This window comes from Brassica napus, chromosome C4 (assembly GCF_020379485.1).
Source record: "Brassica napus cultivar Da-Ae chromosome C4, Da-Ae, whole genome shotgun sequence".
NCBI classification, from domain to species: domain Eukaryota; kingdom Viridiplantae; phylum Streptophyta; class Magnoliopsida; order Brassicales; family Brassicaceae; genus Brassica; species Brassica napus.
Genome location: NC_063447.1, coordinates 11,983,840 through 12,005,847, shown reverse-complemented (window position 1 = coordinate 12,005,847; position 22,008 = coordinate 11,983,840). Strand labels below are relative to the sequence as shown.

Genomic DNA, 22,008 nt, shown 5'->3' with positions numbered 1-22,008 from the left:
AAGTAAGATTGGGCCTTAAGCTTGTTACATTAGGTTAGCGGAGGCATTTTGGTTGGATTTTTTGGTTAAAACGCCTAATACAATTGTTCAATAATATTAGACCTTAATTAAATAGATTAGTGATAATAGAATGTAAATTTATTACGGTTAGTGAATATAGCATTTTTAAAAGAAGAAGAATATCCAACTTTTGCCTAAATGCCCATGGAAATATAGTATAACTGATTTTGTTTCTGTTTTGATTTGAATGTTAAATGAGGAAAAAATAATTTAAAAAAAATCTAAATAAGAAAATGGTATTTCTTTGTAAATAATTTTAAAAATTAAAAGGGTAGAATCCTAATATGGATTCTGCTTTAATAGTATCTAAACGCGGAATTATTTTTTGTTAACAATTTTATTAACATGTTTGTTTGTTAACTAATATGTTTAGGCATTGGCGTTTGGTTTTGTTTTGTTTCCAGACTATATTTTTTGGTTTTCGGTTTGGTTATAGGAACCATTAAGTTAATTATGAATTTTGATTTGGTTTGGATTTAGTTATTTTGATTTTTGGTTTTGTTCAAATAACAATTTTAAAGACTCGATAAAATTTCGGGTTTAGTTCAAGCACATAAGTTTGAATAGCCATATGGAATTTTTACATTTAAGAAGAAGAATATACAGAAAATAACTAAAATGAAACAATTTCTGATTTTATTGATATTGTTAGCAAAATATGTAAATAGATTATTTTATACCATTTGTTATAAAATCTTGCATGTTAATTTCTAATATAATTTTTTTTTGTTAGACAAACCCATAGAAAATTTCCTTCTAATATTAAATTATTGAATTTTTGTACGAATATTCTCTATGGTTGGTTAGATGAGTAAACAGAATTTTTCAGATTTAGTATTAATAATACAATTGTGTTTTTTTATTTAGTACAACATGTTCAAATTTAAAATATGTCATGGTAAATTTCAAATAAAACCCTAAATTAATAGATTAGATGCTATCAGCTCATGTGATCAGTATTGATTTATATATCGATAAGATGTTAAATTCTAAATCTCATATTGTAAAATTGAAATGGACTTGACCCAAAAGGAACCAACTAACAAAGTCAATACTATTTGACAACAATGCACATATGATACATTCATACACAAATAACACATGAAGAAATTATAGGCTTTGTAGCTTTTGAAACGAAAAGATATGTCAGAGACTCGGAATGAATGCATAAAAAAAATCATATTGTTATACAGTTAAATTATTGTAGTTTGGTCTTAAACATGAGAAACACGGACAAAAGAACAATCGGGAAGATGTTATTAACTATTAAGCGAAGGGTCTTATTGGTAATGACTATAGCTTTAAAAATTTTGTTGTAGAAAAAAATCTGTAAATTTTTTGCTGTGACTTTAGATTTTATTGTTGTAGAATTTTATGAAAAGCACTAAAAAATTGCTTTGGATATTTGGCTATGCAGAGCACTTGTACAGCTGTAGGTTATTTCAAGAACTGTAGTTTCAAAAAAAAATTTAAAGCTTGATTATTTTGAATTTGATGCTTTAGAAATAAATACGGCTGTGGACAGCACCTACAACAACTACCAATCACCCCCTAAATAACCATAACGAAACCACTGTATCAAAAATATAAGACCATGATTAACAGGATATCTAGGGGGGTTTTAGTTTTATTTTGTAATTAAAAAAAAAGAAAAATGATAATTATGTTAAGCAACGGGTCTTATTTAGGAGAAGGAAGAGCCGGGTCTTGCGGGACACGTGTTACAGTTAGAGAGAGTTTGGTTTTTTTTTCTTGCGATGGAGACGCTTCCAATTTCCGCAGAGAGCTTCAAAGTAGGGTTCATCGGAGCTGGAAAGATGGCGGAGAGTATAGCCAGAGGCGTCGTTGCCTCCGGGATGCTTCCTCAGAATCGTAACTCCACTGCAGTTCACTCGAATCTGAATCACCGTCAAGTCTTCGAGTCCTTTGGCGTCAATGTCTTCTCCAGTAGCGAAGAAGTAAGTGGTTCTTCTTCTCTTTACCTCTCCTTAGAGTAATCTTAGATAGAGAGGGAGCTAGAGATTTCTCATTGGAGTGAACCATGAACTTGACGGATGTTGAAAAAAATTGGCAGGTTGTCAAAGAAAGCGATGTTGTGATCTTCTCTGTGAAACCTCAAGTTGGTATGCTTTCTACCTCTCAGTTTTTTTTTCTATATTGAATCACAATCGAATAGAAAATAAAAACAATTTGAGATCTATAATCCATTGACCATTGATCTGCAGAATTTACTTAAAGATATACCTTTTTACTGAAAGATCTCTTTTTTATCTTATGCTAGGAATAGTCTGGTCAAGATCGGTTCGTAAGGGTGATGCCTAATACACCAGCTGCAGTTGGCGAGGCAGCTTCAGGTAATTTCTCTGAGTCCCTGTTTGTGATTTATTACTATCAAATGCTTACTGATGATGAACATTATGTCTTGCGTAAAATAGTAATGAGCCTTGGAACAGCGGCAACGGAAGAAGACGGAGCACTTGTTGCTAAGTTGTTTGGCTCTGTGGGGAAGATGTTCAAAGTTGATGAGAAAATGTTTGATGCTGTCACTTGTCTCAGGTACGTCACGGTTTCTGAATGTCTTAAGTTGTTCAAGTCACGAATCAAGCATTCATGTACCCAACTGAATATTTTCAATCTTGTTACAGTGGAAGTGGACCAGCGTACATATTCTTAGCCATTGAAGCTTTAGCTGATGGAGGAGTAGCTGCTGGTTTACCCCGAGAACTCGCACTCGGTTTAGCTTCACAGACGGTCAGTCAACTGACCCATTGGTCCCCTACAGCTTCTTTAACCTTTTCTTCTGTTTGTCTTAATGTTTTGAAAACTAGAAAGAGAAGACTGAGTTGTGTGTGTCTGTGGCAGGTTTTTGGACGTGCAACAATGGTGAGCAAAACGGGGAAGCATCCGGGTGTGTTGAAAGATGATGTTACTTCACCAGGTGGGACTACAATAGCCGGAGTTCATGAACTGGAGAAAGGTTCTTGGAGCTGCAACAATGGTGAGCAAAACAGATAATTTATTTTTTAAGAACTCTCGGTTAAGATACCTTCATTGAACCACTCAAAATGAGAATCTCTTAACAAAAGTTCTTAGGTTACAATTATTACTAAAAAAATCATTAAGAACCCCATTAGGGGTTTAGGAGTTTTAGGGTTAATTATGCTCTAACCGCAGATAGTTTAACTGCTAGGTTCTTTAGTTCAATAGATAACCAAAGTTTGGTATAATAAAAGGTCGGTTTACATTACGTTATTTGGTCAATAGTACGGTCGGTTTAGGAAGGATAAAGAGTTTTTCTTTGGTAATGGATGGCATCTAATCTATTAACTTAGGGTCTTATTTTTTTAATTTACTTTTTAAGATTGTCATTAAATTTTGGACATATTCAGCACTAATATTTTATATATACACGCTAACCCTTTTAACATAGTTACTATTGACCGTATAACTTAATTTTAGGCATATTTTGGATTTCTTTCCTTATATTCTTAATGGATTGTGTATGCATGTGTTTGCTTATGCTTATTTGAGCTTATTGCCATAGAAATTTTTTTTTGTCTCTCCCAACTTTAGAGTATCCTGAGGATTTATATCGATCCATTACAATTTTTATCATTGCGTTCTTTTCAAATATACCATAGGATCAATACAAATTGAACATCTTATAAATACAATAAAATTCTCCAATACTAGTACTCCATATTCGCAAAAAAAAAAAATGATTGCATAAAGAAGCTACATGGGCGTGTGGAAACTTTTAATAGAGCCTAATCTGAATAGACAGAGGACAATCAAATAGTAATGATTAATCGAATCCTCCGCTGCAAAAAATCTTTCACACTGTATATCTCATTCTATCCCCCAACTCCTTAAATTCACTCTTATCGATAAGCATTCTGACATAATCTGCTAAAAAAATGTTTTAACTTTGGTGGATATTTTATTTTCCATGAGTGTGGCCCTACGGATACTGGTGGCTGTCTCATTTTATCCAGGTATTGGCCCTGTTCGAAACTACGCTAGACGCTAGTCGGGCGTACGATATGAACCTAGAAAGTTAACAATTAATCAGAGAGTAATCAGAGATTAATCGGGATCTAGTTTTTTTTTTTTTTTTTAATTTTTAGAAATATATTATGCATCATTAGTCAGTTTTCATGGCAATAGACAATTAGTCGAAGTAGCATGGTGGTTACATAATCTTTGCTCAGCGTAAGAATCCGGGTTCGACCCCGGATCCATGCTGTTTTCTACTTTTTAATTTTTTCTGCCTTTAATGAAGGGCACTATCGTCATTTCGTCTTCATCTTCCCCAACTGTCATTAGGGTTTTCAATTTTACAGTTTTTCCATAGCGGTAAAACGTTTATAATCACACATATCATCAGATTTTGGTACGTTTTCATGTTTTTATACTTAAAACCTATAGATCTGTCATAAAAATATAAGATTTAAAGCATTCAAAACTCAAAAAAAAAACAATTTGTTGTTGCCGATTAATTGGCCGACTACAGCCAACTCGCCACGGCCAAGCACCGCCGAGCGCCTCCTCGCCGACTAATCGCCCGTAGTACCCGCGTTTTCGAACAGGAGATATAGGTACTCAGTACTCTGCTTGGTAGCCCGACTTTGCCATATATTTACCCAACTGAGTAAAAGTGCCACAATAATATACATTATAAAATATCAATCAATTATTAGATATCGATTGTATCGTAATCAGATATTTTTTTAAATGGCCTCTTATATATTGTTTTGTTGAGAATAATTAATCAATGAGCAATCTTAATAGTTAGACCCTAGGTTGCACGGGTACTCCAAGTTGGTGTCGTCTCACGTACCGGGTTCGTCGAGGGGACAGGGACGTCTCGGGTACGTCAAGGAAACGTCCCCAATATGTGTGAGGCGAACCCGGGACGTCAAGACTCATCGGGTACGGGTTTGGTCAGAGAAGGAGACGAAAACGTTTCTGCAGAAAATAGACTTATCCATCTGAATTTTTGTGTTATAAAAAGTGTAAAAAATTAAACCATATATGTTAGACCAGAATGTAGATCTCCAGTCTTAAGGTTTCCGTCTTTTGGCTTCCGGATTAGGGGCGGACTTGGCATCTATGGGTCACGGGTCCCCAACTGTTTTTTTTTTGTTTTTCTTGTATAATTTATGTAAATTTTATTAAGATATTCTTATTTAGTGAATAAGTAAGAAAATTGCCTCCGATTAAACACAATTTTGGTTGTTTTTAGTAGTGTGTCCCCAATTAAAATTATTTTCTAGATCCACAACTGCTCTGATCAAAGTTTCTTCTGATTCCAGTTAAAAATGAAAACTTTTTGATAAAAGGAATTCTATCATATTCGAGATATAGTCGAATTCACCTTAAATCTTGTCAATAACCTCTTATATCATATACCATTGAAAATATGGTTTTTTTCAAATATGACATAAAATTTCAAATCAAACAAAAAAATAACCCATGTCTTTTTGAAATTTTTTTCTCTTTTCATCCTAGAAGTTCGATTTATTCACGAAAATGCCATCACTTTTTTTTCCGAAAATGAGACTTTTACCTTATCATCATCATCTTCACCAAGTATTTACAATATTGTCATTGTCATCAATACAACAACCACCATGAACAACCAATTTGAAGCTTTTAATGCACCAAAAATTTGATTTTTATTGTTCATATCTCATTACTTATGCACACAAATCACATCTCTTTCACTTTCTCTTTAAATTCATCCAAAAATCAAGATTTTGATTCGAAGCTTTATAAAGTTCATAAAAACATTGAAGCTCATGATTCTTGGTCATTAACGACTTGGGGTCTGATTGGTAAGGACTTTTGCTTTAGGATTTGACTTTAGAAATAAGGCTGTAGAGAATTTGGCTTTAAAAGCCGTTGCCGTTATTTTGAAAAGTTTAAAAGCTTGATTGGCATCAAAAGCTTTAGAAGCTGTGACTGTTATATTACTTATTTCTTTCTATCGACTTTTTATTTAGTAGTCAAAATTTAGCAACAAATATATTTTAATTTTTATTATAACCAACAATTTTATTTTTATTATTTTAAATAATATTATAATTTATTAAACAAAACATAAAAAAATTAAAATTTAACGGATCCTAGCCTATATGCTATTTGTAATCTCATCTCGAACACCTTCCTTGTTCCTTCGTATTTAGAAGTTTTTCCTCATTTATCATTTGGGTGTCATTCACATGATCTTATACTTGCACATATCCATCAATACCGTTCACTATAAGAAAACATGAACTTTCTGACTACGAAATCAGTAGCTAATCAGTCACAAACTTACCTTTTGCAACTCATTTGCGACTGATACATGTCGTAAATCAATCGCAATTATTGTAGTCACATTTCAGTCGGAAAATTAGACTTCGCTTATGACTACTTTGCTACTGCCGCGCGTAGTCGGTTTTTAGTAGTAAAATTAACGGTAGTTAAGTAGTCGTAAAAACAAAAATTTATTGTAATAATTATTTATTAAATAAATATAAATTATATTAAATTAAAAATGTAGATACATATTTATTATAAAAATACAAAACTAAATACATGTGTATATATTATTCAAAACCACCACCACCGCGTGTGACTTTGACGACGGCTGCGAACCACCACCGGCTTACCAACACCACCACCGGCGTAACTTTGACCTCTGCTATCTCCAACACCACCTCTGCCGCATCTTCTTCTTCCTCTGTTATCTCCAACACCATCGCTGCCGCTTTCCTATCCACCTCCTTCGCCTCCTTCACCGTAGACACCGTCATGTCTCCACCTCTCATGCCGTTTCTTCAACCTAAGCCAAATTCTAAGCCACACAGAAGAGAGAATGATCAGAAAATAATTAATTTGTAGATCTAAAAATGTAGAAGAACTGTACAAGAGGATTTACTGAATTAGTGGAGGAGAGGAAACAAACGGAGAAGGAGGAGCATAAGAGTTTTCAATGTTATGAAATATTTGGAGAAGAATCAAAAGATGAAGAAGCTTAAGAGAAGAAGACAAAAAAATTTTGTATATCTAAAAATGAACAAAATACAAAAAAATTAGCCATCCACGTTTTTGTAAAATAATTAAAAAAAAAAAAGCTTTAAAACCTTGAAAAGTGACTGTTGAGAAAAATGAAGAAAAAAAAGTTTTTTTTTAAAAAGTGGTTTTTAAGGCTTTACCGAATTTTAAAACCACAAAAAGTTGATTGGTAATGTTTTGGCGTTCATGGCTTTATACAACCACAAAGCCTCAACAACCTAGATACCAATCGGACTCTTGGTAGCTTTTGTAATGAAGTTTTAGGTGCTTCGAGAAGCTAAGCAAGTCATCTCACATGTGCAAGGTATGAAATCGTTTTTTTTTCAGATCTGTTCGCAAAGACTTTCAGAAGACTTCGGGAAAACTTTCAGAAGACTTCGGGAAAACTTTCAGAAGACTTCGGAAAAACTTTCAGAAGACTTTGCTAGATGTGTTCTCCTTTAACATGTTAGTTTTGCATGTCATCTCACATGTGCAATTCATCTTCTAGCTTTCCTTTTACTTGTTAGTTTTGCAATTGACCAAAATTTGTAAGAAATTTGATTTTTTATAGAAGATTTCTCGAGAAGTCTTCTCGGGCTATAGAAGTTTTCTGAAAGTTTTTCCGCAGACTTCTTTCGGCCCGAAGTCTTCTTACTGTCGCAATAATTCTGTGTGGGTAACTTTTTAAATTAACTATATTTTGAAAGAGAAAAAAATCGAAAGTATGTATTAATAAAGGTATGAAATCGTCTTTTTTTCAGATCTGTTCGCAAAGACTTTTAGAAGACTTCGGAAAGAGTTTCAGAAGATTTCGATAAATGTGTTCTCCATCAAGAAGACTTCCTTAGAAGTCTTCTAACTTTCTTTTGTTAAGAAAAAAATGATTTCATACTTTGCACATGTGAGATGACTTGCTTAGTTTCTCTAAGCCCCCATAACTTCATTACAAAAGCTACCAATTCATTACAAAAGCTACCAAGTCGTTAATGACCAAGAATCATGAGCTTCAATGTTTCTATGAAACTTACAAAGCTTGGAATCAAAATCTTGGGGTTTTGGATGAATTTAAAGAGAATGTGAAAGAGATGTGATTTGTGTGCATAAGTAATGAGATATGAAGAGTAAAAATCGAAATTTTGGTGCATTAAGAGGTCAAATTGGTTGTTCATGGTGGTTGGTGTATTGATGGAAATGACAATATTGTAAATACTTGGTGAAGATGAAGATGATAAGGTAAAATACTCATTTTCGAAAAGAAAAATAATAATAATAATAATAATGGCATTTCGTGAAGAAATCAAACTTCTAGGGTGAATAGAAAAAAATAAAATTTCAAAAAACATGTATTATTTTTGTGTTTGACTTGAAATTTTAAGTCATATTTTAAAAAGCCCTAAATATAAAGTACTATAATTAGTGATCGTATAATTAGTGATCGTAACTAGATAGAGTTAATGTCCGGTTCTGGGTATGTGGCAAATGTGCTAAGTCTACATATAATTTTAGCAAATTATAATTAGATCTAAGGTCAGTTTTTAAATTAAAAAGCTAAAATCTTTTTGCAAATTATTATTATACTTACAAAATTAGAACATATTACAAAGTCCATTTAGTTTCATGAGCCATGGACGAAAAATCTGGTATCATATTTCTAAGAGTTTAAACTTAGTAAAACATTCATAATTTGGACTTTTTCTTGGTCTCTCCCTTTCTGCCGCCAAAAATATGATACCAAAAATATGCAAACTCTTTTCTCTTCTATCCAATGCAATTAATTGAAATTCTTCAGAGTCTCCTATATAAATATGTCAATATTAACACATTATTTAACAAAAGCACCCTTAACTGAAAAAGAATAACAATCTAAAACAATGAAAGTTTCATATTCTTTATCCAAACGTTTTCTTTTCTCTATTTTGGCTATGCCATTCTTCATGATACATAGTGTTTCATCATTGAACCTTACCAATGAGTATCTCAATCATAAATGCCTCCTTGATCAAGGGAAATATAACTCTGGAAGTGAGTACGAGGACAACCTCAACCGTCTCTTTCGTAAAGTTAGTAGTGATGCTTATGCTGTGATCGGTTTCACACACACAAGTATTGGAACATCGACTCCCGATTTTCTTACCATCACTCTCCAGTGTCGTGGTGACTCTATTGGGTCTAATTGCCATACATGCGCTGACAGCGCAATCTCGGAGGTAAATCAACTATCATATATTTAAATACAAAGATTACGTTATGCGGTGTTGTAAAACCTTATCTTTAAGCTAAAAGAGAAATAATTACATGAAAAAAAAACCAGATTATAGTTAATTAGAAAGATATCAGCTGAGAAAATTTGACATTTTTATAGTTAGGGGTTGAACAATTATCAAAGATCTTAGATCAGATCTGAGATCCGCTCCGGATCCACTCCAATTATCCAGATATCCAGAAGGTCAGACCCGTGTGATAGAACCTCGGAGATCACTAAAAACAGGGATATATGGATTCTGTAAATATATTTTAGTTTTTAATAATTGATCAAAGATAACATTTAACTTATACATAAAATTCATTTTTGAATTATTTTGTAATATTACTTTTACTTTCTGAAATATGGTTTTTGAATATTTTATTTCATTTTATATAATATTAAAAAATTTTAATTTGATATTATTTTAAATATTAATCACTATTTGTAAGGATTCATATCAAATTATGAATATCTACTGCTATTTTAATATTAAGATTGATATCCAATATCTTGATATCAAAAACTCATGAATCCAGATATGAATAATCAAATAATCATAACATGGATCTAATAGATCTGTATACCTTGAAGTATCTGGATATCTAGACCCAACTCAGTCCTAGTTTTTTTTTCCAGTGAATTGTATTATTAAAGTCTTCTAGACAAAGAGTTCTAAATAATGAAAACTAAACAAAAGTAGAAAATTAATACAAAAGTAGAAAATTGATACACCAGTGGGGACTCAGTCCTAGTTAAAATAGACATCACAATTTCTCATAAATGTTGTGTAGAAACCGAATTAAATATACAATGTTTTTATTAAATGCAACTATGTTAATAATGGTTGAAACTATTTATCCATGTGTGGGATTCTTTAAAGCCTTATTTTTAACATTTCACCTATTCAGAAAAATAATCATTTACTATACAAAATATATATGTTTGTATATTTCAGTTTCGTAAGAGATGTCCGAAGAACAAAGGAGGAATAATATGGTACGACCAATGTTTTCTCTATGTTACTACAATCAAAGAAGAAATTCCAATCAAAACTAATTACGAGAATATTTTTTCTATGTACAACTCAAATAACGTGAGAGGAGATGTACATTTTTTTGCCAAGAGGGTGATGGATTTTTTATCTGAGCTCACACTTAAAGTCGAGAAAACAATCAAGGGCGTTCACGTCATATTATACGCGGCAGGGGAAAAGAAGCTTGGGAAAAATAAATTGTATGCAATGGTGCAGTGCATACAACTAACATTAGATTGTAAGAGTTGTTTGGAATGGAGTATCAAAGAGCTTTTCAAAAACAGTGACATTAAACAAGGAGCAAGAGTTTTGGGTACGAATTGCGGTGTAAGATATGAACTATACCCTTTTCTTAGGAGCTAAGCAGTTTCACTGGTGTGAGTACATCCTTTTCATAACTTCTAATTATGAGTATTTTTTACTATTTTCTTTTGCTGAAATGTTATATTCATAAATCAATAAAAATAGTTTTTACAAAAACATATCCTAAGAAATTGTTTACGAGATCAAAATTGATTTTGTCAACAATGATTTCAATTGGCTTGGAATTGTTAAGGCTATTACTTTGTAGACCTGTGTGAATACGTTCATCAGTATAACTAAGAAGAAGACTAAGTTTGGGTATAAAATGGGATGTACCTATCTTTTCTGTGCAAGGCATGTCTCAAAGATCCATTAACCATAAACTCAGTCACAGTCGCCATACTTTCACCAGGTCCGTTTGGTACAACCCCATAAAAAGGCCACCACATTTGGATGGTGAAGATTCGCCAAGATCCTAGCTTCCCTCCAGAAATCTTTCGTCTGTACAAATACATCAGTGTGAAGCTAATGGAGGAGACACATGATACAAACTTGACTTAGAGTTAAACCTGTCGATCTTGCTCGGATGATGTACCAGAGAAACAACTATTCTTTATCCTCTTGATAGCTACATCAGTCCCTCTCCACTTCCCATTATAAACAGTTCCAAACGTCCCAGATCCTAGCTCACGTAAGTCCTTAAGATCTGTATTCTTTATAATCTGAACTTACAAAGACCAAAGTCAACGACAAACAACATTTACAACAGAACCAACTGTCTGAAAACTTTTTTTCACCTGTAAGTTATGGATTCCAGCTTCTCCAATTGTATATTTTTTCCTTTACCATATTTTTCCTGCATAATAAATAGATATCATCACAGCCACACAAAGAAACTCTACTAGAAAAAGAAAGAAAAAAACAAAGTTACCTCCATTCTAGACATAGAACAAACACTTGTGCTCTCTCCTTCTCTTGTATAGGAGTTGTTATCATTTGACTTTATATTAATTACATGAGGAACAATAGTGGCATCGTTTGTGACATCCTCAACTATGACCCTTGGACCGAGCAGAATCTTCTTGCAAAGAACATCAAATGATCTCTGTGTACGTGGGAATACATCAAGATTGCCTTCTCTAACCAAACAATCAGCAAGATTCTCGTTGGTATTGGTGGATAAAGAGAACACGGGGCTTCCTGAGTCTTGCGAACCCGATGGAAGCAATCCTGACGACTCTATGGTAATAAGGCCTGAAGGAGCTACTAGTTTCACTTATAACTCCATGTTGTTTTGAAGCTAGATCAAAGGAGCTAGGATCCTCATGGTTCATCTATTCTTGAACTTCTGTGGTGAGTTGAGTCTCGTTTATTCCTAGTTCTGGATTATTGAACGAGAAGTCACTCTCTTCCCATTTCTCTGAACCAAAAGACATAGCCAGAGAAGGTGACTTCTCTCTCACCATTTGCCATGGAGGTTTGGGGATTGCTTCTAACCGGTTGTCTATTTGGCTCTCTTCCTGCAACTGTTGATCAGAAACAGCTTTTTTCCTTAGCATCGGTTTCCCAGACCTGGTATAGGCTGGACCGGTTTGAGGATTAGTAAAACCATTCCCACTTGGGCTCCTGTGAAATTTCCCGTCAGGATGGTTCGTCTCCAACAAGAAACGGTTCTGCTGTAGAAATTTTGGAGCAACCATCAAAGGGAAGTTATTGTCATAGATTCCATATGGATTAACGAAGATAGATTCTACCAACTGTACATCACACATGAATTAGTAAATTTGGTATATTTCAACCCGTAGATGAAAGACATGCCGATTAAATGTAAGAGAAATTTTATATGATATCCTCTTTTTGTTTCTTTTCACCGAAAGCCCCTCCTAGGGATGACGAAAACGAGTTTCATTAAAAATTAAATATACATTTTTTTTTTGTAACTGAAAAATTAAATACATATTTAAGATTAGTTAATCAAGATTTGATATTTAGAATTAAAGGGTGAAATTTTGGAGGCAAAGTTTAAAATTTATTTTTTTTCAAAAATAAATAAATAAATATTAAAACTTTCAAAATAAAAATTTTAAAATATATTTTCAAAAGCATTTACGAATTTAAAAAACGAAATTTGAAAAAAGTTTGAAAGTTTCTTTGAAAAAGAATTAAAAATTTCGAACTTGAGCATATAATCCAAAAAATTTATTATTTTTTATTTTTAATCATTTATTTTTTATTTATATTTATATATTCATAATGCAAGATATATAAATATTTTTTTCCTCTTCAATGAAACATTTTTAGACATTTTTTATTTTTTTCCGAGCTCTTTTTATAACAAAAAATTAGATTATTTGAAAGAGTTGCCCTAAATATAAACGTCGATAATAGAAGACCAGTGCATAAAGTTTAGACGTCTTTATTTACTGTCTTTCTGAATGTAAGAGTAATTGTAGAGTGTATACTCTGATGAGGTAGATGAATTTACATACGCTATATTTAGTATTCTAAATCCAACAGATTATTGTGTTTTCAGTTGATTTACATTTCCAAAATGTCATATATGGTATTTTGATAATAATTTCATCACAGAAATAATTTTTTTATAAGTTTACATATATGTTAATATCATGTTTAATAATTTTCCAAATTCTTTCAGTATTTCTATAAATTGATATAATTGTTTTAGACAATGTATGGATATTAGATTAGATTAGATTAATTACACTGATTAGTGAAATTCTCGACATTTAATATGTTTTTCAGTTTAGCAGTTAATATAAAATAGTACTTTGCATTTAATAAAAAGATCTATGCCTTACAAAATATATTTGTTTTATAAGATATTATTTTTTACATGTTCAATACAGTTCTATTAAATAATAACGGTAAACTAGATGATAACATGTGCGGGGTAAGTTTTTATAATAATATTTGTTTATTAAATGATTTTAACATTTTGTAACACTACAATCTTTATCGATTATAAAATGACGAATACAAATGTTGGTCTCTTAAATATATCCCCGTTGTTGAAGAGTTAGCGTATTACATCTCATTTTAATTATTTTTAAGACTTCATATGCATAAAAAAAAGTTAAGTTTTGCGGCTGACACAAATAACCAAAACCAAATATGCAACATCGATTGTATAATGACGAAAGAGGATTATGTTTTCTGCTCTCGATTTGTTTACTATTGACTCTCCATAAGCGAGTTTATTTTCTACCTCTATAAAATTGTGCTTTCATTCTCGATTTTGTTTTATTGATATGAGTTAAGTTTCTTTTTCTAACTTCTTCTATGAATTCGGTGAATTAAATAAGTGTCAATTTGAAAAAAATGGACATCAGTTAAAATTAGTTTCACTCCAGTTACATGTCTACGAATCAAAATTTTGAAAAAATCACCGACAAATTATATTAACAGATTAGTGTTCAAATCTAATATATCAAGCTGTTATAGAATATATAAGTGCAGACTCGAAATATAAATGTCTGTCTAGTATATATTCACCAGCTCAGTCTAAAAATCATCTAATTCTAGAACAACAAAATAAATTACTTATTTCACCAGTTCCAGTAATATCCAAATCCGAATGGATATCCAAAGACAACCAAACATAAGTATATTTAACCATATATTTCTAGTTTACTTCTCTCATTTTTTTCAAAATATTTATATTAATGATGCTTATTGCTCAAAATTAGATAATATACATTATTATATGGACAAAATTATTTGCTACTCACTTAAAATATATATAAATCTCTTGTTTCTTGCATTAACAAAAATTGCATCTAAATTTTCAAAACAACAACTAAATTAGTGTCTTTCTATTTTTAAAGTTTTATCTCGAAAACTATTAATAGTTTAATTTTAATAAAATTAGAAAACCATATAAGTTAAAATATAATTTAAATACAAAAACTTAAACAATGAATCATTTATTTATTTTTTTCTTCGAAATTAAAATATCCGAACCCAGCCCAAAATATCAGAACCCGAACATAAAATACCCGAACCCGACTCGAAGTGTAGAAATATCCGAACGGGTTTTATACATTTATACTGAAATGCACGATACGAACCCGAACGTGTATTTGAACGCCCACCCCTACGATATATGATCATTATTTGTATCTTGCTTGAAAAAAAAAGTTAAACTATTGATCATAAAATTTTCAATGTGGGACTTTTACCATTTTTAGTAATTTATAGTCGTTTAAAAAAAAATCAAAATATAACATATAAGAAAAAATCTAATTTTTTTATTATATGTTTAACGTGATTGTTTAATTTCTTTTAATAGTATAAAATTAAACAAAAAAAGAGAGGTTAGAAAAATTGTTATCAAATATGTATATTCATAATCATTAGTTGTCATATATATTTTAACCACATTAGGTAATAGAGTAGCTTTTATTTAAGGAAAGAAAAAATATTTTTTTGTACACCACTAATTATTTTGATAGTTAGTTTAATAAAAAGAATAATATATGTTTATATGGACCAATTTATTTTTCTAATAATTCTAAGAATGATTCTCGTGATGACACGTGGCTACGAAATTATGTTGTAATGCTCCAGAATTAATATATAGGGGATTGTAAAGTTCAACAAAATTAGTTGTGTTATTGAATTTCTATTAGCTAAAAATTATGGAAAATAGTTAACACAAAAATAATACATTTATAATTAAAAAATTAATATGTTTTATTTTTAAAACTCTACCACATGTATTGCTTTTTGAAACAAAAGAAATAATTTGTGATCATATCGTAGTGGTCTAGTGATTTCTAACAGATGAGAATCGTTATATTGGTCTACGCTAGGGATCGATTCTCTTCCAATACGATATTGCTAACTGCACATGTGGCTGTACGGTAAGGACCCATTGCTTAGGACACATTTAAATACCTGAAGAATGAGAATCCATATGTGGATTGCATCTCTTTTTTTAAAATAGTATGAGCCTTTTATAGATTTAGATTAATATCCCAAGCAAAAAAAGGAGAGGGAGTATAATTTGTGATCTTATTAGAGCATTGTTGTTGGGAGAGTTTCTTCACAGGTATCTAAAAACATATAATGATAATATACATAAATTATATAATACTTCTTCCGTTCTTTAATGATAGACTTTTTTGAAAAAAAGTTTGTTTCACAAAGATATATTTTTGTGTGTTTCTATGAAAAAAATGTAAACTTCAAGAAAATTAATTGATTTTATTGAATAACTATTGGTTAAAAATTATTGAAAATTGAAAATTACAGAAAATAATACATTTATTGTGGTAGTTTAATGTGTTTTCTTAATACGTGTGAAAATATTTAAAAGTCTATCTTTGTGGAACAGATGAAGTAGTAAATAAAAGCAATTTCAACGACTTAAAGATTAAACATAGCCAGATAAAATGTCTCTGAAACGAGGAGCGTCTCTTGTTCTTTTTCCACTTACTCTGTTTATTTTTCCTACTTAAAAAAAATAGTTTTTATTGATAAGGTAAAGAGAGAAAGAAAATCCTTAGTTACATAGAGTATGTCCGGGGTTTGGCATGTGCCAAAGGTGCCCAAGCACTAAGTCAACATATAGTTTTAGCAAATTTTAATCGGATTTAAGTCAGTTTTAAATTTTTTTATAAAACTTGAGCCCTTTTGCAAAATACTTAACATACTTACAAAACTAGAACATATTACAAAGTCCATTTAGTAAATGAGTGGTGCACGAAAAATTGGTATCATGTTCTTAAGAGTTTAAATTTAGTAGAACATTCAGAATTTAGACTTTTTCTTTGTCTCTCCATTTCTACCGCCGAAAATGTACAAACTTTTTTCTTTTCTGTCCAGTGAGCAATTAATTAAAATCCTCCAGAGTCTCCTATATAAATATGTTAAAAGCAACACTTCATTTATCCAAATCATCTTTTACTGGAAAAGAATAAAAATCTAAAACAATGACATTTTCATTTTCTCTATCTAAACAATTTGTTTTCTTTATTTTGGCCATGCCTTTCCTCGTCATACATAGTGTTTCGTCACTGAACCTTACCAATGAGTATCTCAACCACAAATGCCTCTTTGATCAAGGGAAATATAGCTCAGGGAGTAAGTACGAAAAAAACCTCAACCATGCCTTCCACATCATGCGTGATGAAACTTTTGCTGAGACTGGTTTTTCACACACAAGTATTGGAACACCTCCTGATTCTGTCACTGTCATGCTCCAGTGCCGTGGTGACACCTATGGGTCTAAATGTCATACATGCTCCGACATCGCACTCGCGGGGGTAAATTAGCCTGTCATAACATTTAAATATAAAGATTACGTCTTTGTGGTGCTATAAAACTTTATCTTTAGGCCAAAATAGAAATGATTACATGACACAAAAATCAGATTAGAATCAATTAGAAATCATCTAACAAACTTTGAAATTTATTATAGATAGGGATGGAACAGTATCCAAAGATTTGGGACCCGACCTTATATCCACTCGGATGCATTCTAAATATCCAAATATCTAGAAGGTTGGATCTGTATAATAGAATCTCAGATTAGTAAAAACCGTATCCAAATCCAAATATCTTGATTTTAAAATCAGATATCTTGATTTTGAAGTCTGGATATTTTGATTTTGAAGTCTGAATATCTAGATCTAGATTTTATAAGCATATTTAAAATATATGTTAATAGTTTTCTCGAAAGATAACATCAAGTTTTATCAATATATTTGTAATTATTTTTAATATCACTTTTACTTTTTGAAATATTATATTTTGTAAAAAATATTCTTTTCATCTATATAATGTTATATAAATTTAGTTTAATATTATTTTAAATATTTTAAGATTATTGTATGGATCTGTATCCAAATATGAATATTCACTGTTAGCTTAATATTTAGACTAATACCCAGCATCTAGATATCCAAAAATCATAGCTCCAGATATAGATAGTGTAAGCAAGGATCTGATTGATTCAGATACCCTGAAAGTTCTAGATATCCAGGTGCATCTCAGCCATAGTTATATTTTTTGTCATCTATTTTATTATTGAAACTTGAACGTATACTTTAAATTTTGTGTAGAAACATGAATTATATTGACGATTTTTTTTAATCTAATGTTATGTACCTATATTAATAAATGCTGCAAATTCTTTACACCTGTGGGGTTTCTTTGAGTCCTTAATTTTGGAAATTTGTCCTAATCATGAAAACAATAATCTAATATACAAACTAGATTAAGATTGCGCGAGATGAACATTATATATATAAATTATTTTATGTATTATATGTTTTCACATATTATAAAATAATAAATATATATTAAATAATTAAAAGCAAATAACTATTACATATATAATTAAATTGGTGGGAACATATATATAAATTTTATTAATCCAAACAATATTTTTTATTTGATAGGATATTTAATTAAATTTAAATGATATTCACATTCATAGTATATTTTTAATATTAATGTATATTAAATAATGCTTCCTACTCATATGGTTTTTGATCATTTGTATCTTTTATACGAAAAATTTTAAATTATTGATAACAAAACTTTCATTGATTAATAGTTTTAGTAATTTATAATTTGAAAAAAAAAAAAGTTTTCAATGTTTGTTCAAAGCTTTTATCAAAAAAAAAATGTTCAAAGTAAATTTTGAAATGAAAATACTTAGTATTTTATATGGTATATAGTTTAATTTAAAACGATATATATATATATATATATATATATATATATATCTTCTAATCTTAATAATTAATTAAATTAGATTTTTTACTTATATAATTTTGTAATCATTTGTATTTTGTCATAAAAAAATTTTAAAACATGGATCACAAAATTTGAATGTGAGACTTTTAATAGTTTTAGTAATTTATAGTCGTTTTTAAAAATTCAAAATATAACATACATAGAAACATCTAATTTTTTTTATTATATGGTTAATGTGATTGTTTAATTTATTTTAATAGTTTAAAATTAAATAAATATGATATAAGATACACTAATTTAACTTTTTATTATTCAAAATCATTAATTGTCATATATACTTTAGCCACATTAGGCAATTTCGTAATTTTTATTTAAGGAAATAATAAAAACATTAATAATAAATTTATGGTTAGTTAAATAAAAAACTTATTATATAAATAGAGGGACCAACCTATTTCTCTAATGATTTTAAGAATCATCCTAGTGATGACATGTGGCTACAAAAAAAAGGTTGTAATGTTTCTCAATTAATATATAGGGGATAACTAGGAGAAGAAAGCTTTACACTGACATATTAAATCATCACTTAAAATGATACAAAACATAAATTTTTGTATATTGCAGCTTCGTAAGAGATGTCCAAGAAACAAAGGAGGACTAATATGGTACGACCAATGTTTTCTCTATATTAGTACGATCGGTGAAGAAATTCCATATAGGACTAACTACAAGGATATTTTTTCTATGCACAACCACAATAACGTGAGAGGCGATGTAAAAAATTTCACCAAGAGAGCGATGGATTTTTTCTCTGAACTAACACTTAAAGTCGAGAAAACCGTCCATGATGGCCTCGGCCTCATATTTTACTCGGCAGGAGAAAAGAAGCTCGGAAAAAATAAATTATATGCAATGGTGCAGTGTATAGGACTAACATTAGATTGTAAAAGTTGTTTGACGTTGAGTATCAAGAAGCTTTTTGAGAACGGAAATATTAAACAAGGAGCGAGAGTTTTGGGTTCAAACTGTGATGTAAGGTATGAGTTATACCCTTTTCTTAGAAGTTAAAGCATTGTTATGGATGTGATGAATACATCCTCTTCATAATTTTAATTTTTTTATTTTTTGCTTTTATAACACCAAATTGATTAATAAAGATTGATGTCTAGTACAATAAGCAGAAACAAAATGTAGAGCATTCTTTGCCAGAGCATCAGCTAAAGTGTTCTGAGCTCTAGGAATGAAAGAAAAATAGTGAATTTGGAAAACATGGATAGAAACTCGATATCAGTGTGAACTTCGTATAACTCCACCGGAATGGACTTTGAGTTAATAGCTTGGATGAGTTTTTGAGAGTCGGATCGAAACCATACCTTGGAGATAAGACGTAGCTTTGCCAACGTGATAGCCTCACTCATAGCAAGTGCTTCAGCCATTAGAGGTGATGAAACTTAGAGAACCCACTTGTATTTACGAACTATTGAATCCGGTAAATGCTGGTAGATGATCCATCCTAGTCCCGCTGTTCCTGATTCTTTGGACCATGCTGCATCTGTGTTTCAGATCTAAGTGAGAGGAGGTAGCAGAACAAGTACATCCTAGTCCAGCTGTTCCTGGTTCTTTGGACCATGCTGCATCTGTGTTTCAGATCCAAGTGAGAGGAGGTAGCAGAACAAGTACATCAGACAGGATACCGTTCCCACGTAGGTTTAGAGTATCCAGCTACGCCAGCTGCCATTCCCGGGCTGCCGATAGAGAATTGGAGATGGTGGTACCTTCAGCAATATGACAGTTTTCAAAGACCAGTTGGTTTTGCGTGGTCCAAAGTAACCAGCAGATCCATGAAGATAGGTCCGCAAGAAGACCTGTAGGTTGTAGGCAGATCAAGAAGAGATGATATAAAGAAAGAGAGTATATTGAAACTCTAAGGTGATGAATTATAGGTTGATGAAGCTTGCAGAGCCGAATTTAGGGAGATGCAAGAGGTGGCGTCAAAGAAGTGCTTATATGGCACTCTGGTCCACACCTGAAGAACGAAAGGACAGTCGAAGAAGAGGTGAAGAGCGGTTTCGGGTGCTCTACAATGGAGGCAGTTCGATGATGTAGTCAGGCCGCAAAGAGAGAGGTTGGCACCAACGGGAGAGCTCCACGAAGCATCTTCCACAGGAAGAGCTTCAGTTTTGGTGATGTGGTGACAGACCAAACAGATTTTTACCAGTCCATAGCGACAGCAAGTGATGGATCCAAAAGGGAATGTTCATACATATCATTCAAAGCCAAATACCCAGATTTCACATAATAAATTCCAGAATTTGTGCCATACCAGCAGTAAGAATATTCTGATCCCATTAGACTTGGGGTAATATGCATGATTTGAGTGGTGATGTCCAGAATAAATACCCCAATTTTTTTTTCTTAATCCAGCAAGAAGAATCGTGGGTTAGGAGATCGGCAACTATCATATCTTGATTCTGCTCTCTACAAGGTCCGAATGGGCGGAGTTGAGACTTTGTGGATATCCAGGCTTCTTTCCACAAATTGGTGGAGATACCATTGCCAATAGCATTTCTCAATCTTGACACCAGTAGTTCCGGGCCAAGTAAAAGTCCCCTCCAACCATGAGAGGCTGACGGTGAACAGATGACTGAGCGAAAATGCGCATTTTTGCAGTACTTCCGAGTAGAATGCGAGCTAACAGACAGCCTAGTCGTGTTAGGATGCGCCATGAAGTGTCTCGCTAATTTGATTCTAGTCATCAAGCCGCTCCGCTTTCTTGGGCTCGACAATAAAGTACTGAGAGTAATTCCCCATATAGGATAAATATGTACGGGAGAGCGGGTTCGCCTTGTCTGATTCCTTGTTGAAGGATGACATTGCTAAACGCAGAGTCATTAACCAGGAAGGAATATGAAACCATAGTGATATTTATTTTAAACAATGATTTTCAACTGACTTGGAATTCTTGAGGCTATTACCCAACAAACTTATGTTTAATCCTAGTGTCAGATAGCTTTTCTTTTAAAGACTTCTGCGGATTGCTGATATGATTATGAATGATGTTTCCTAACTCTCCTACTGAGTGATGATGCTGCTGGTTCTTACTGCCATTACATTTTCTCCTGATCCAGTATATAGTTTCTTGAAGAATGAGTTTGAGAAGCACCAATACATGCTCTTGTAACTCAAACCTTTAAGTGTACTTAGCATAATTTTCCAATCCGAGTTTACTTTCTCTCATCAGCACTGAGCATAACATGTCCGATAGTTTACTTGAATTCAATTATGTTGAAAACCTTAAACTAAGTTGAAAATTAAATAAGTGACACATGTCATCATCTAAATCATTGTGTTATAAACAATGACATGTGTTGCATTGGAATTGAGTATCAAAATTGACCTTTTAAGGCTGTGTTCCTTTTTGTATTTGGTCCATCACTGGATGTAGCATCTGAATGCAACATCTAGATTTGCATCTAGATGTTGTTCGTTTTTATAGTTAGTATTTGCAGCTAGATGCAACATCTAGATGTTAAGTTGTTCGTTTCTTGATTTCATAATAGCTTTTTAATACTAGTAGTTAAAATGATTAAAATGACAT

At 31.7% G+C, this 22,008-nt stretch overlaps 2 protein-coding genes, 1 long non-coding RNA gene and 1 pseudogene across 3 annotated transcripts; 3 read left to right on the top strand and 1 right to left on the bottom strand.

The window, feature by feature from the left end:
- The first annotated feature begins 1,761 nt into the window (after positions 1–1,761).
- On the top strand, positions 1,762–3,675 carry LOC125585545 (annotated as a pseudogene).
- Positions 3,676–6,566: 2,891 nt separating this feature from the next.
- Positions 6,567–8,950, bottom strand: LOC125585547. Its single transcript, XR_007322535.1, has 2 exons — positions 6,986–8,950; positions 6,567–6,901 (listed from the first exon to the last, which is right to left on the bottom strand). It is a non-coding gene; the product is annotated as an uncharacterized LOC125585547 (long non-coding RNA).
- Positions 8,951–8,960: 10 nt separating this feature from the next.
- On the top strand, positions 8,961–13,576 carry LOC125585546 (putative cysteine-rich repeat secretory protein 37). Its single transcript, XM_048754830.1, has 2 exons — positions 8,961–9,311; positions 10,305–13,576. The coding sequence occupies exons 1-2, from the start codon at positions 8,976–8,978 to the stop codon at positions 10,743–10,745; spliced, it is 777 nt and encodes a 258-aa protein (XP_048610787.1). The 5' UTR covers positions 8,961–8,975; the 3' UTR covers positions 10,746–13,576.
- Positions 13,577–16,630: 3,054 nt separating this feature from the next.
- On the top strand, positions 16,631–21,971 carry LOC106424186 (cysteine-rich repeat secretory protein 34-like). The gene is made up of 2 exons (XM_013864930.3): positions 16,631–16,972; positions 19,035–21,971. Exons 1-2 carry the CDS (start codon positions 16,640–16,642, stop codon positions 19,476–19,478), a joined length of 777 nt encoding a protein of 258 aa, XP_013720384.2. The 5' UTR covers positions 16,631–16,639; the 3' UTR covers positions 19,479–21,971.
- The last annotated feature ends 37 nt before the right edge of the window (positions 21,972–22,008 follow it).